The 13,319-nt window shown below is 43.2% G+C and overlaps 1 protein-coding gene across 1 annotated transcript; it reads right to left on the reverse strand.

Moving 5' to 3' along the window:
- Positions 1-10,293: 10,293 nt before the first annotated feature.
- On the reverse strand, positions 10,294-12,581 carry LOC146989221 (E3 SUMO-protein ligase ZBED1-like). The gene is made up of 2 exons (XM_085775356.1): positions 12,527-12,581; positions 10,294-11,682 (listed from the first exon to the last, which is right to left on the reverse strand). Exons 1-2 carry the CDS (start codon positions 12,579-12,581, stop codon positions 10,298-10,300), a joined length of 1,440 nt encoding a protein of 479 aa, XP_085631482.1. The 3' UTR covers positions 10,294-10,297.
- Positions 12,582-13,319: the final 738 nt, after the last annotated feature.

Below are 13,319 nucleotides of genomic sequence, written 5' to 3' on the forward strand. Positions count from 1 at the left end.
CTTGAAATAAGTAAAAAGTGTCTAAAAACAAGCTACTTTCTATGTGATGAGTCTTATGTTTTGTATAATTAGATTTGTTTTGACTAGAAATTACATTTTGACTAGAAATAAGACAAATATTTTGAGTTTTTGCAGTGAATGATCATCTTCTTCCCGGGGCCGGCTCTACGCAGGGGCAAGAGGGGGCAGCGCCCCCTCAAATAAATGTCTTGCCCCCTCAAATCCAAATTTTAGAAGTTGAGAAAGCACATTTTAATATACTCAAAAAATGTGTATATTACCAAAGAGAAAGAAGTTAAATTGGGGGTCCGCCCGCTATTCAGACATCCCTCTATCTAGACATGCCGGTAGTCCGACACTTTTTGTTACCGCTATTCCGACACGTTATACCCGCTATACCCAGGCGCGTCTCTCTCTCTCTTTTCTTTTCAGCATGCCTATCACTGGTTTGATGAGGGAGTGATGTTCTTAATCTCAACAACTAAACTATCAAGTCACAAACAAAAATGACACACATGATAAACAAACAGAACTATGCTGCAGTTTGTTTGTCAAGTTAACCTGTCACCTTCAGCACCACGGACCTCATCCGCGGAGAAGCTGCATCTGTGAGCGTCTGGGCTCAGGGCTTAGGGCCTGGGGCCTCATTTATCAAAACTGTAAGTAAGCAGTGTAAAACTGCTGCTACTAAATGTTTTGCTTAGGCCTACGGCGAAAAGACACCCAAAATATTTACACCTTTTTCAGATCTATCAAACTGTGCGTGCACAACTCTCCGCAATTTCTCTTTGATAAATCAAACTGGATCCAAGAATGGTGCGCACGTGAACACACCTCATATCCCGCCCCCGGAATGCCAAGACACAACCATATATGGTCAGCACGTGCATATGAATTAGCCATGTGCGCTCTGTGGAGCGGCTACAAAGTGACAACAAAGACAACGGGCGGTGGGGGGGGGGGGGGGGGGGGGGGGGGGGGGCGGGGGCGGGAGCGGGAGGCGAGATACACGGCATCGGGCAATAAATCAGTCAGAAAAATGATCTTGCATTTTAATAAGCTACAATAAAAACAAAAACCTCCCAAATCTCAACAAAAGGGAGCAGAAAGAAGAATAATCTTATGTAATCTGCCCGTTTATTTTTTTTCTTTTACCTAGATGTTAAAACAATGTAAAGCAGGATTTCCAGGACAGTTACCATTACTTTGAACGCCTTTCCACTACACAGTTACAGCTCTACTGGACTCGGTTTAGGTCATTTTCCATTACAGCTGAGTCCTTCACAGCTCCTCCTCAGGGCCGCATTGTCTCACTCTTTATTCTCTCGTCAGCTCCAAACACACGTGCACCTCGTTATCTCAGGTGACAGAATAATAACAGTCTCAGTAGCTGCACATCAGCGGGTGCTGCTGTCCGTGTGTTTTTAAACTTGGCGGGTTTGTTTTTTCTTCTCTAGGCCTATGTATTTGTGTATGAGAAACAGTGTCTCAGATGGGAAAAAAAAAAAAAAATCAGAGGGGTCAGAGGTCACACTGTTCTCCTGGTGTAAACTGTGACATGATGGCGCCCTAATGTGGAGAACCTGGTGAAGAATGACTCATACAATAAGAGGTTTGGTGAGTAAATGTATATCTTTATTATTTATTGTATGTATGTGTGTGTCAAACAGACAACAGACAACAAGCAATTCACGGATTACTAACTAATAATAATAACAAAAAAAACATCAATGGTTGCAGTTCTAATTCAAATATAGAGTACAGTTATCTTGACACAATATCACAACCTCTGAATGTAGGACTGAGCACAGACTTTCAGGGTGCGTGGTTGAACACCATCAGGGCCTGCTGCCTTTTTAGCTTTACAGTTTTTCTCAGTTGTTAGGACGCATTTCTTCCTTCCATCATTTTCTCTAAACTGTAAACACAAAACCCAATTTTCAAACTACATTCACAAAACATTTGACTCTCCCTGCAAAACCAAACTATTGCCTCAAAACAGATAAAACTGTCCCCCAAGGCAAAAAAAAAAAAAAAGCCCAAAACATATATTTTAAAAAAAAGGAAAGAAAAAGGAAAACACAATGATCAGATCATAAAGCTGTAGAAATAATTTGCCTTTCCATTGCCCTCTAGTATTACTGTTGCACAGGTGACCTTCAACTTTTTCTTTACATAAATTCTTCAACAGACTTAAACCAGAAATTAATGTAATAGGTGATTACAAAGACCAATCCGTGCATTTAAAGATGCACATAACTTTGGATCTGGTCGGTGGTTTACGGATCACTGGAAACTCTGGGCTTCACCAATACCAAGTTGTGGTCCGATCTGCCCAGCCGAGGGAGAGCTTCGGCCACAAAGCCCTCTCTAGCGTTTGTGTAAAACAGGTCAACGGTCGCATCTCCTCTCGTTGGACATGACACCACTTGTTCAAAGGATGGTAGAGAGGAGGACAGAGAACAGCTGTTAAAGTTCCCGTTAATGATAACCAGCGCGTCAGGAGAGGAGTGCAGTAAATCTTGTGTAATCTCTGATATTTTCTCTGTGGCCAGCTTCCTGTTAGCCTTCGGATGAATGTAGACAACTAACACAATCACTTGGGAGTACTCCCTGGGCAAATAATAAGGTCGACATCTTACTGCGAGGAGCTCAACATTCGGGTCGCACACTCCTATCTCTACTGTGGCATGTTTTGGATGGCACCACCCCTCATTCACGTATATGCAAACACCCCCGCCTTTCTTTTTACCTGTGAGTTCTGGATCTCTGTCCCTCCGATAAAGTGTAAAGCCTTCCAATTTCACATCTGACTCTGGTGTCTTGTCAGTAAACCATGTCTCCGAAAAGCAGAGTAAACTGCTATTCCGGTACAGGTGATCGCACTTCAGACGATCAGCCAACTCATCCACTTTGTTTACTAAGGACTGTACATTCCCCATAATGGCAGAGGGTAGAACCAAAGCACCGTGAGGACGGGACTGCAGAGTTGAAACACTCATCTTCAACAGACTTTCAATCTGTCTGTGGATGTTTATGATTCGTGGTGTATGGAGTAAGTGCCCAGCTGTGGAAAGAAACAGATCAAAGTTCAGGATAACCTCGTATTAAAGGGATGGTTGTTTTGTGTCCCACTGTTGAGGACGTATATTGAACATCTAATTTAAAAAAAGCTTTTTTAAAGAATTTTTACCACTTTTTTCTAGAATTTTTAAACCTTTTTTGAGAAATTTTGATGATTTTTTTTTTCTAGAATTAAAAAAAAAGACTTCTAGAATTTGTTAACTACTTTGTCTAGAATTTTTTTAAACTGAAAACCTTTACCCCTTTTTTCTAGAAATGTTTTAAAAACTTTTTTCAGAATTTTTAGCACTTTAAAAAAAAAACCTTTTAAGATAAATTGTACCACTTTTTTCCAGAAATGTCTCTATAATCTTTACAAAAATTCACACAATTCTCCATCCATCCATCCATTGTCCGCCGCTTATCCGAGTCCGGGTCGCGGGGGCAGCAGTCGGAGCAGGGATCCCCAGACTTCCCTCTCCCCGGACACTTCCTCCAGCTCTTCCGGGGGGACCCCAAGGCGTTCCCAGGCCAGCCGAGTGACGTAGTCACTCCAGCGTGTCCTGGGTCTTCCTCGGGGCCTCCTCCCGGTGGGACATGCCCGGAACACCTCACGAGGGAGGCGTCCAGGGGGCATCCTATACAGGTGCCCGAGCCACCTCAGCTGGCTCCTCTCGATGTGGAGGAGCAGCGGCTCTACTCTGAGCTCCTCCCGGGTGACAGAGCTCCTCACCCTATCTCTAAGGGAGCGCCCCGCCACCCTGCGGAGGAAACTCATTTCGGCCGCTTGTATCCGGGATCCAGTTCTTTCGGTCATGACCCAGAGTTCATGACCATAGGTGAGGGTGGGAACGTAGATCGACCGGTAAATCGAGAGCTTTGCCTTTCGGCTCAGCTCCCTCTTCACCACGACGGACCGATACAATGACCGCATTACTGCGGCCGCCGCACCGATCCGCCTGTCGATCTCGCGCTCCGTTCTCCCATCACTCGTGAACAAGACCCCAAGATACTTAAACTCCTCCACCTGAGGCAGGAACTCTCCCCCGACCTGGAGGGTGCAAGCCACCTTTTTCCGGTCGAGAACCATGGCCTCGGACTTAGAGGTGCTGATTCTCATCCCAGCTGCTTCACACTCGGCTGCAAACCGCCCCAGTGCATGCTGAAGGTCCTGGCTCGAGGGAGCCAACAAGACCACATCATCTGCAAAAAGCAGAGATGAAATCAAGTGGCTCCCGAACCGTACCCCCTCCGGCACTTGGCTGCGCCTAGAAATTCTGTCCATAAAAATAATGAACAGAACCGGTGACAAAGGGCAGCCCTGCCGGAGTCCAACACGCACCGGGAACAGGTCTGACTTACTGCCGGCAATGCGAACCAAGCTCCTGCTCCGGTCATACAGGGACCGTACAGCCCTCAGCAGAGGGCCTCCGACCCCATACTCTCGGAGCACCTCCCACAGGATGCCACGTGGGACACGGTCGAAAGCCTTCTCCAAGTCCACAAAACACATGTGGACTGGTTGGGCAAACTCCCATGCACCCTCGAGCACCCTGCGGAGGGTGTAGAGCTGGTCCAGCGTTCCACGGCCAGGAAGTGTACGTCGCCCGGACTGGCGTTACCGGGGCCCCACCCTGGAGCCAGGCCTGGGGTCGGGGCTCGCAGGCGAGCGTCTGGTGGCCGGGTCTTGGCCCACAGGACCCGGCCGGGCGCAGCCCGAACGAGCGACGTGGGCCCGCCCTCCCGTAGGCCCACCACCCGCGGGAGGGTTCATAGGGGGCAGGTGCCGTGTGTTTTGGGTGGCAGCCGTGGGCGGGGGCCCCGGCGACCCAATCCCCGGACGACAACTCTGGCTTTAGGGTCACACAATTCTAATTTGTCAATTTACTCTGTTTGTCTGTTTTTCAATTTAGGGTCCTTGATGTAAAAAAAAGTTTGAGAACCACTGGTCTAAGACTCAGAGTTGATTTTGATCAATGCTCTACAACTGTGTGTAAATAGTGCCTCTTCTGTTTTGTTAGCCATACTCATTCTTCTTTTGCTGTTTCATCAGCAGTTTGGTGTTTTGTTTGCTGCTTTTTTGGTAGCCCATATACGATATGGGCTTTTTATATCCATATGGGAATATAGACACCTGTCTATAACATAAGTCAAGTCAGTTTGGGTCTTTTTTTCTTTTAACAGTGACAGTAACATTCTGTTCTCTACAGGAGTTAAAGCACAAAATTGAAATGTTTAGCTATGATCTCCAGCTGGAACTGGTTCAATCTGGTTCAAGCTTTTGACAGTCAAATTAAACATTGAAGAGCAGCCCCACCCTACAAAGGTCTCTGTCTCTCTCATCCCAACTTCTCCTCTGGTAAAACTTAATAAAGATTGTTAAAGTTAGTTAAGTTTTCTCGGTGACCTCTCTGACCTCTGTGTTGTGTGTTGTTACCTGTCCTCTGTCGTCTGATCACCTCTCTTCTCGGCGGCTGCAGTCTACCGTCGTCACAGCTGTTCAGGGTAAACAGTGATAGGCTAAATATAAAATCACAGCGACAGTAACAGAAAAACTCTGGTGTTTCAATGTCGACAGACTCACGTCGACCTCTGTCTTTGTCTCCTCTTCACGTCTCTGCACCTGAGTGATGTCTCTCAGTGAGTGTCGTCTCTGCCTCTGCCTCACCTGTCTGCTCTGACATCATTTTATCACCGACCTGGGCGGAGTCTGAAGGTGAAACTCAAGAAAACAGAAGTGAAACAGATTCTCCCTGTCCTGACCTGACCCAGGTGAACACACCCTGAGACTCCCACTCAGGTGTAAAGACCAGAGAAGTTGTTAGAACCAGAAAAAGAAGCTGCTTCACAAAGATCTTGATGAAGAAACCACAGCATTAGCCTTTAGCTGCCAGCTATTATCTCCAACAGCTGTTGAATAAGGGCAGGACTCACCTTGAAAGGTCACCTGTCCATCACAGGGACAAACAACTTCATATTCAAATACGCATCCGCAGGGAACAAGAGAAAGCAAATTTCCCTCTGGGGACAATGAAATCGAAGTTGAAGTTGAAGTTGAAAGAATCCAAATATGCAAAACGCAGCAGAAGCTGTTTGAAGTCAAGAGGAAACATTTGTTTCCTTATTTGTTTCTTCCATCAGTGGCCAATTACAGTTTTTCTCAGTCGCTTTGGTGCTTTTCTCACATCACTCTTAACATTTGCACAACAGTTAGTGCATTTCTCAGAACAATTATCACAAACTGCAAAACCTAGTGGATGACCTGCAAAAGCGCGTCACTTGCTCAAAATGGATTGTCCATCGCTCAAAAGTAAGTACTCATGTCAATGAAACTGTCAGTGTGGTCAAAATGAGAAGTCCTGACACCATCGTTTATGAACAAGATAGTCACATGGCTTTGTCATGTTTTCATTAGGACACTTTATTCTCTAAGTGTTTTCCAATGCAAAAAGTCATGATACCTGAAAATGCTCCAGACAGCACTATACACTACTAGTACAGCCATGTGAAAACTACAGTAAAGTTACACATTACTGTATTTAGTGGAGATACTGAATATGTATGTTTCACATTTCTACTGCAGATGCTCTTTGCAATTCTGATTTGTTCACAGTGTTGTGCAAAGGAAAAATACACTACAGCCATCTACAACAAACATAAGAAACACTCTTTGGGTACAACTTTACGTAAACTATGTTGCAGTACATATAGTAAGTGAACCTACAGAGTACTGTAAATCATTCCTGCACATCCAGACGTTCCAGTCACATTTTCATCTACATCACTCTGTCAACTGTAGCGATATTCAATATTCAATATTCCCAAAGATACTAATGTCATCCTTACATTGTATCTCGTTCAACCTTATGCCATTGTTTGTAATGGGCTCAGTCTCTTCCAGCTCTGTGAGGTTGTCTTGTAATCCTATGTGATGCAGAGTAAAAGTACAGTAATGTACAGTACATGTACTGCATCAACCATTATTACTGTAGTGTACAATACTGTAAAAGTGCTTCCTACTTGTAAAATGCTGTAGTACAGCACCGTACTGTAAAGATGTGGTTGCTGTAATACATTACAATACAGTAAATCTGTTCTCTAGTGAAGCTGTAAGTCTAAATGTAAATTGTAAAAAGTTCTCATCCCACTGTATCTTACAGTAATGCCTGACACAATGACAGCAGTGCAGATTGTTTAGTGCTGAATTACTGTCCAATACCATACATACCTGTTCTTCCTTACTCTAAATGTTTGAATAATTGAATTCACAGCTTCTCCCAACATTTAAAATTAGTTTGAAAACTAGTTCAACAATTTTGTATGTAATGACTCAAGCAATGAAATGAGGACTATTAGTTTTATAGGGAAAGACTATTCAGCGTTCAGAAGTCTAGTTCATTTTGACTGACAGGACATAAACAAATGATAATGTTGTAAAACAGCAGAGAATTGTATGAGAGCAACTGATACATGTCCAAAAGCATTTGCACTTTGTTCAGAGGAAGGAGAAACTGCTGCTATGATGTGGACAAATGACGACATGTTGTGGAGGTTGAACTAATAGTTATGAGAACTTTCATTCTGATCTGAGAACAGCACCAAAGCGACTGAGAAAAACTGTAATGTAGAACTTGAACATGTTTGCAGAGAAGTGGCCACACCTCAGGCAGGGTTGGCAACTGTCCCGTATTTTGATCATAATGATTTTGTATGTGACAGCACATATCCTGTTTTCAAAATACAATTTCCATGACACATACAATAAAGTCTGGCCTGAGAACTGTATGAAAGTGTGTGTTTGAGTGTATACGGCGCTGACAGATGAGCAGCACATTCAGTTCACTTCACTTCACTTCAGTTCAGAGCTTTACTGTCCCTCCAGGGGAAATTTGGTTTGCAGTGACACAACAACAATAATAAATAGACAAACAGTGAAATAGAACGATGTTGCAGTGTGTACGGCACAACCAGACTTGGTTAGAACAAGTAGGAATAGAATAAAAGAACCTGTCGTCATCTTAAAAGGTCAACATTTGAATTAAAAAAAGAAAGAAATGTATAAGTCATGCAACAACAGCAGTGCATTTACGGATTGTGCAAACTGATTGCACGTGGAACAAAGGAAAATTTTTACTTATTTGTTTGTGCCCTAGGTAGCTTATATCTGAACCCTTCTATAAAGCATGAATGAACATTCCAAGAAGCTAAAGAGAAGACAGAGCCAATACTCATCTACTGTAATATTAGAAAATGTCTTACTGTAATTTTAACAGTGAAGTTCTTGCGACCAGATTTTTTTTACAGTGTAGTCTTAAATTTTCATCTTTATATATTATCATATATTAGGCTGATATTGATTTTTTATAGATGAATAGAAATATTGATAATTTATCTGATAAGAGATTTATTGTCATATATTGAACTGGTGTGATGAAGAGGAGTTAAACCTTCATCCGTTAAAGAATCTTTGTGAGATTAAAATGAAGCTTTGATATTAATGATATATTATTTAGTGAAACTCTCAAATAGGAGTTCATTGATCACTGTAAGTACTATAAGTACTGCCTACGTAAAGTACTAGTATACTACTAGATGTACTGAGGTACAGGTGGAGGTATTTGTACATGCATCGTACTTTATTCTGCACCAGTTGCACTGAGGAACCTCTTTACTTTATGAACTGATGAATCTGAGGTCCAGACCCCTCCCTCACTGAGGGGTCAGAGGTCACACTGTTCTCCTGCTGTAAACTGTGACATGATGGCGCCCTCTTGTGGAGAACCTGGTGAAGAACGACTCATACAACAAGATGTTTGGTGGGTAAATGTATATTTCTTATTTATTGTATAGTGTGTGTGTGTGTGTGTGTGTGTGTGTGTGTGTGTGTGTGTGTGTGTGTGTGTGTGTGTGTGTGTCTGTGTGTGTGTGTGTGTGTCTGTGTGTGTGTGTGTGTGTGTGTGTCTGTGTGTGTCTGTGTGTGTGTGTGTGTGTCAAATAGACAACAGACAACAATCAATTCACGGATTAATAACTAATAACTAGAAAAAGAAAGCATTTCCTGCAGAAAATGCGTGTGAATGCTGAAAGCAGCTGAACCCTATTACTGAAGCAATGCTGAATGAGCTGAAGAAATTGTTGAATCAATGCTAAATTGGCTTAAGAAACTGCTAAAATGATGTTTAAAAGGCTAATGGCAAAGCTGAAACATATAACTTGTGGTATGAAGTGAATGCCTTTGAAAGGTAAAAAGCAGTAGAAATGTTACTGTAAAGACAAAGATGTAAGTTAAAGATGTTAAAAACATTGAAATCCTGCATGTTTAACTGTAACATTTGAAATCAAATCTGCAGATAACCTGAATAGGAATAGATTAAAAAGTAGAAATGAAAAAAAAAACACACAAACAGAAATGGTTGCACTTTTAATTAAAATATAGAGTACATCAAGTTATCTTGACACAACATCACAACAGTAGACAGACAGACAGACAGACAGACAGATAGATAGACAGATAGACAGACAGATAGATAGATAGATAGATAGATAGATAGATAGATAGATAGATAGATAGATAGATAGATAGATAGATAGATAGATAGATAGATAGATAGATAGATAGATAGATAGATAGATAGATAGATAGATAGATAGATAGGTTGGTTGGTTGGTTGGTTGGTTGGTTGGGTTGGTTGGTTGGTTGGTTGACTCATGGTCGTTGAGGTCGATTATCACTGTCAGAGATCTTCAGTCTTGAGTGGAGGGGATGATGAGGATCTGATGGTGGCTCCTCCACCTTCTTGGAGTCAGTGGATGATTGATTGATTGATTGATTGATTGATTGATTGATTGATTGATTGATTGATTGATTGATTGATTGATTGATTGATTGATTGACTCGTGGTCGTTGAGCGATCATCACTGTCAGAGATCTTCAGTCTTCAGTGGAGGGGATGATGAGGATGGTGGCTCCTGGTGGCTGTGAGGCCTGTGGTTGATTCAGGTGTTTCTGGGTGTGGTGCAGAGCTGTGGGGGAGATGATGTGGGTCCATTAGGAGGGAGGAACATGAGTTCAGGTAACATGGGATATTTTCACAGCTTCAGGTGTAAGGGGCAACAAACCTGACGTGGGTGAGGCAGGTGGTGAAACAGGTGTTGATTTGTAAACCTGTTTTCCAGACAGTTGTTCAGGTGATCTCCAGTCTGACGATCTGATGTGTCTCTGATGTGTTTGTCTCTAAGACCAGTTGCTGTTGAGGAACAGAACCACGTTGAGGTCTTCGGGCTCAATGCAGCCCCTGAGTTTGTGGAACTGGTCTCCAGCCCTGGAGAAGGCTCTCTCAAAGGGCATGGCAGTTGACACCACCCCAAGTTTCTTCAGAGCCAGCTGGCTCAGTTCACCAAAATGAGTCTTTCCTGTGGTCCTCCACCAGACGAAGGGGTTGGACGCCTCTCCATATTCCACAGTGGCCATGTAGCGCTCCAGCTGGTTGTTGATTATTGTATGATCTCGACATGCAATGAGCTCACTCATTATGTTGCCCTTCGCCTTTTTTTTGTTTGTTCCTCTCAGACGTTCTTTGTATCTTGGATCGAAGAAGGTGCTGGAGACAAGTTGGTCGTTGAGAGGCCACAAATTTGTAAATCTGTTGAGTAAAATCCGAGCGAGCTCATTGTTTCTCCCTCCCTCCTCAAGTTTATCCATGAGGAGTGGCAACACGACAGAATTAGACTGAAATCCACTTTTCATGGTGGACGTTGCTTCCATCAGCGGCTTCAGAGCTGAGATCAGGTTGTCGAGTTTCTTTTTATCTTCTTCATTCAGAATTAAATCTGCCTTGCCTTTGTCGTTGAGCACCATCACCATGGCCCCGTACTGCTCATTCAGTCCCTGAAGCATGAGCAGCCAAGTGAACCACTGGTCATCCGAGTACATGTCCAGCTCCTTTTGTGCCATTTGCAGCTTCTGTTGAATCACTCTGAGATCCTTCTCAGCTTCAGAATCGGTCTTGAAGAACATGATGATGTTCTGACACTTTGTGAGAACACTTTCTAGCTTATCGTTCTCCTTCAGATCCTTACATACCTCATTTAAGGTCTCGGCAAAACAAGGCATGTCATTCCATTCAACTTGCACATTTCTCATCTGTGGCATCCCGGCTCTGACCACACAGTGGACCTTCTCTTTCACGCCCCAAGCCTCCATGACAGCTGAGAGCTGCTTTTTAATGTTGGTGGCAGATTTATCTCCATAAAGGCGGATAGTTTCAAGCATGTTGGACTTGTGATTTCCATGTTTGTCCACAAAATGGCAATGCATTGTCAGATACGGGTCTTCAGGTCTTGACGACCACAACTCACATGTCAGTACGACGTCATCAGCAGAGGCCAAGCTGGATCGCAACTCATTTTTCTTTCTCTCGTAAACTTTGGAAAGCTCAGAGCGGATCACCTCTTTGGTAGGAATTTGAACATCAGGGTTTAGTGCGTTCACAAACTCCAGAAAGCTAGCTCCTACTATTGTCTCCAGGGGCTGCAGAGTTGATATGCTCATCTTCAACAGGCTTTCAATCGTCCCATCAATGTTACTGATCTGTGGTGGGGGGAGGCCTGAGTGCCCAGCTGTGGAAAGAAACAGATTCAAAGTTCAGGATAGTTGAGTTGAGTTGAGTTGAGATTACTTTATTTATCCCATAGGGCAATTCTGTTTCTACAGCAGACCACCGTTGTTTTAGAGGTAAATTCATGAAAAACTGCCCCTGAAGGCAACGTGCATCAGTGGTTTTGCATGAATTTACCTCTAAAACAACTCTGTCTGGTAACGTTGTGTTATTATCTCATAGCGTGGTGAATGTGCAGCTCACAACTTGTCCACCAGAGCCGTGAGCTGCTCAGAGCTACGCTACGGAGGCTCATGGGATTTCTTGGTTTCCCTCATCAAACTCATCAAATACACAATCCAAAATCTCCAAAACGCTCTGGTGGACAAGTTGTGACCTGCACATTATGGGATGAGGGATGAGGGAAACCAAGAAATCCCATGAGCCTCCGTAACGTAGAGCTGAGCAGCTCACGGCTCTGCTCCGCCATTCTAAAAAATAGCTTGCACCGACAATTAAAGGTAACGAACCTACTGCTATGACTATAGGGATTATGGCAATGGGCCAATTTGCCAAAATGTTGAACTATCCTTTAAAAAAATGATTAAAACACTTTTTACTACTGTAACGAATATGGGAATGCCTAAATAAAGTGGTTATTTTATCAAAGTTAATGGTTTTGCACTTTTCCTCGCACTAGGACACCTTTTTTGCTTTAAAACTGTGTTGTTTTACATTTATAACAAACGTGTGTGTGTGTGTGTGTGTGTGTGTGTGTGTGTGTGTGTGTGTGTGTGTGTGTGTGTGTGTGTGGCTGCTTTTCAGATGGATCTGTTTCTTCCATCTGTCCCAGCAGAATAACAGACAGAATGGTTGTTTCGTGTCCCGCTCTTGGTCCTGGACATAATATCTCTGTAACATCTTGATGGAACGTCTTCTTGGCACAAGTGTCCATGACTTGATTATGGTCAATATGTTCATTTCTTTTTTCAGCAACTTGCTGTTCTCTCAGCCGATGGTTCGTTGGCCGATTGCTTTTTTCGTATTTTGATGGCTGACTGCTTTTTTGGTAGCCCTTTGCTGTCTGTTAGCCATTGCTGTTTCGTTAGTTGTTTGCTTGTTTATTAGCCGTCTGCTTTTTAGTTATCTCTTTGTTGGCCATACTGTCTTTTGGCCGATTACTTTTTTGCCAGCCGTTTGCTGTTTTGTTCACCGTTAACTCATAGGCAGAGTTTGAGTTTCCTGACTGGGGGGGGGGGGGGACAGAAAAACAAACAAAAAACTATAGCCTACAGACTGCTTTGAGATCTGGACCAACAACACCTAAAGCATATTTAGCAGTGCATTATGACTCATATGCTAAATAAGCAATGAAATTGCAAAGCAGGTTTTAACACTGTAGTCTTTATGAGAGTGTTGGCTGGCCTTCTTTGTACAATCGTAGATGGGAACACTGGTATTCTTTTCTTTATAAGGCCGTCCTGTGTGACTTGCCTCCTTATTTGTGTTCTCTCTCGGTTCCTAAAGTCAACACCAGAAGCTGTCGTCTCAGGCACGATAGATTGATAATGTATACTATTCCTCGTACACGGACTGTCTTTGGGGAAAGTGCCTTCAAAGCATTCGCACCCTTGTCCTGGTATAAATTACAGAGTCATC

Source organism: Trachurus japonicus, chromosome 4, assembly GCF_045865225.1.
Source record: "Trachurus japonicus isolate A0001 chromosome 4, Traja_1.0".
Lineage (NCBI taxonomy): Eukaryota > Metazoa > Chordata > Actinopteri > Carangiformes > Carangidae > Trachurus > Trachurus japonicus.

Bases quoted from the DNA above. Each gene is read 5' to 3' on its own strand.
- LOC146989221 (XM_085775356.1), bottom strand. From the start codon at position 12,581: ATGTTACAGAGATATTATGTCCAGGACCAAGAGCGGGACACGAAACAA. The intron at 11,683-12,526 runs GTCTGTTATTCT...TTCTTTCCACAG, and splicing joins GGACACGAAACAACCATTCT to CTGGGCACTCAGGCCTCCCC.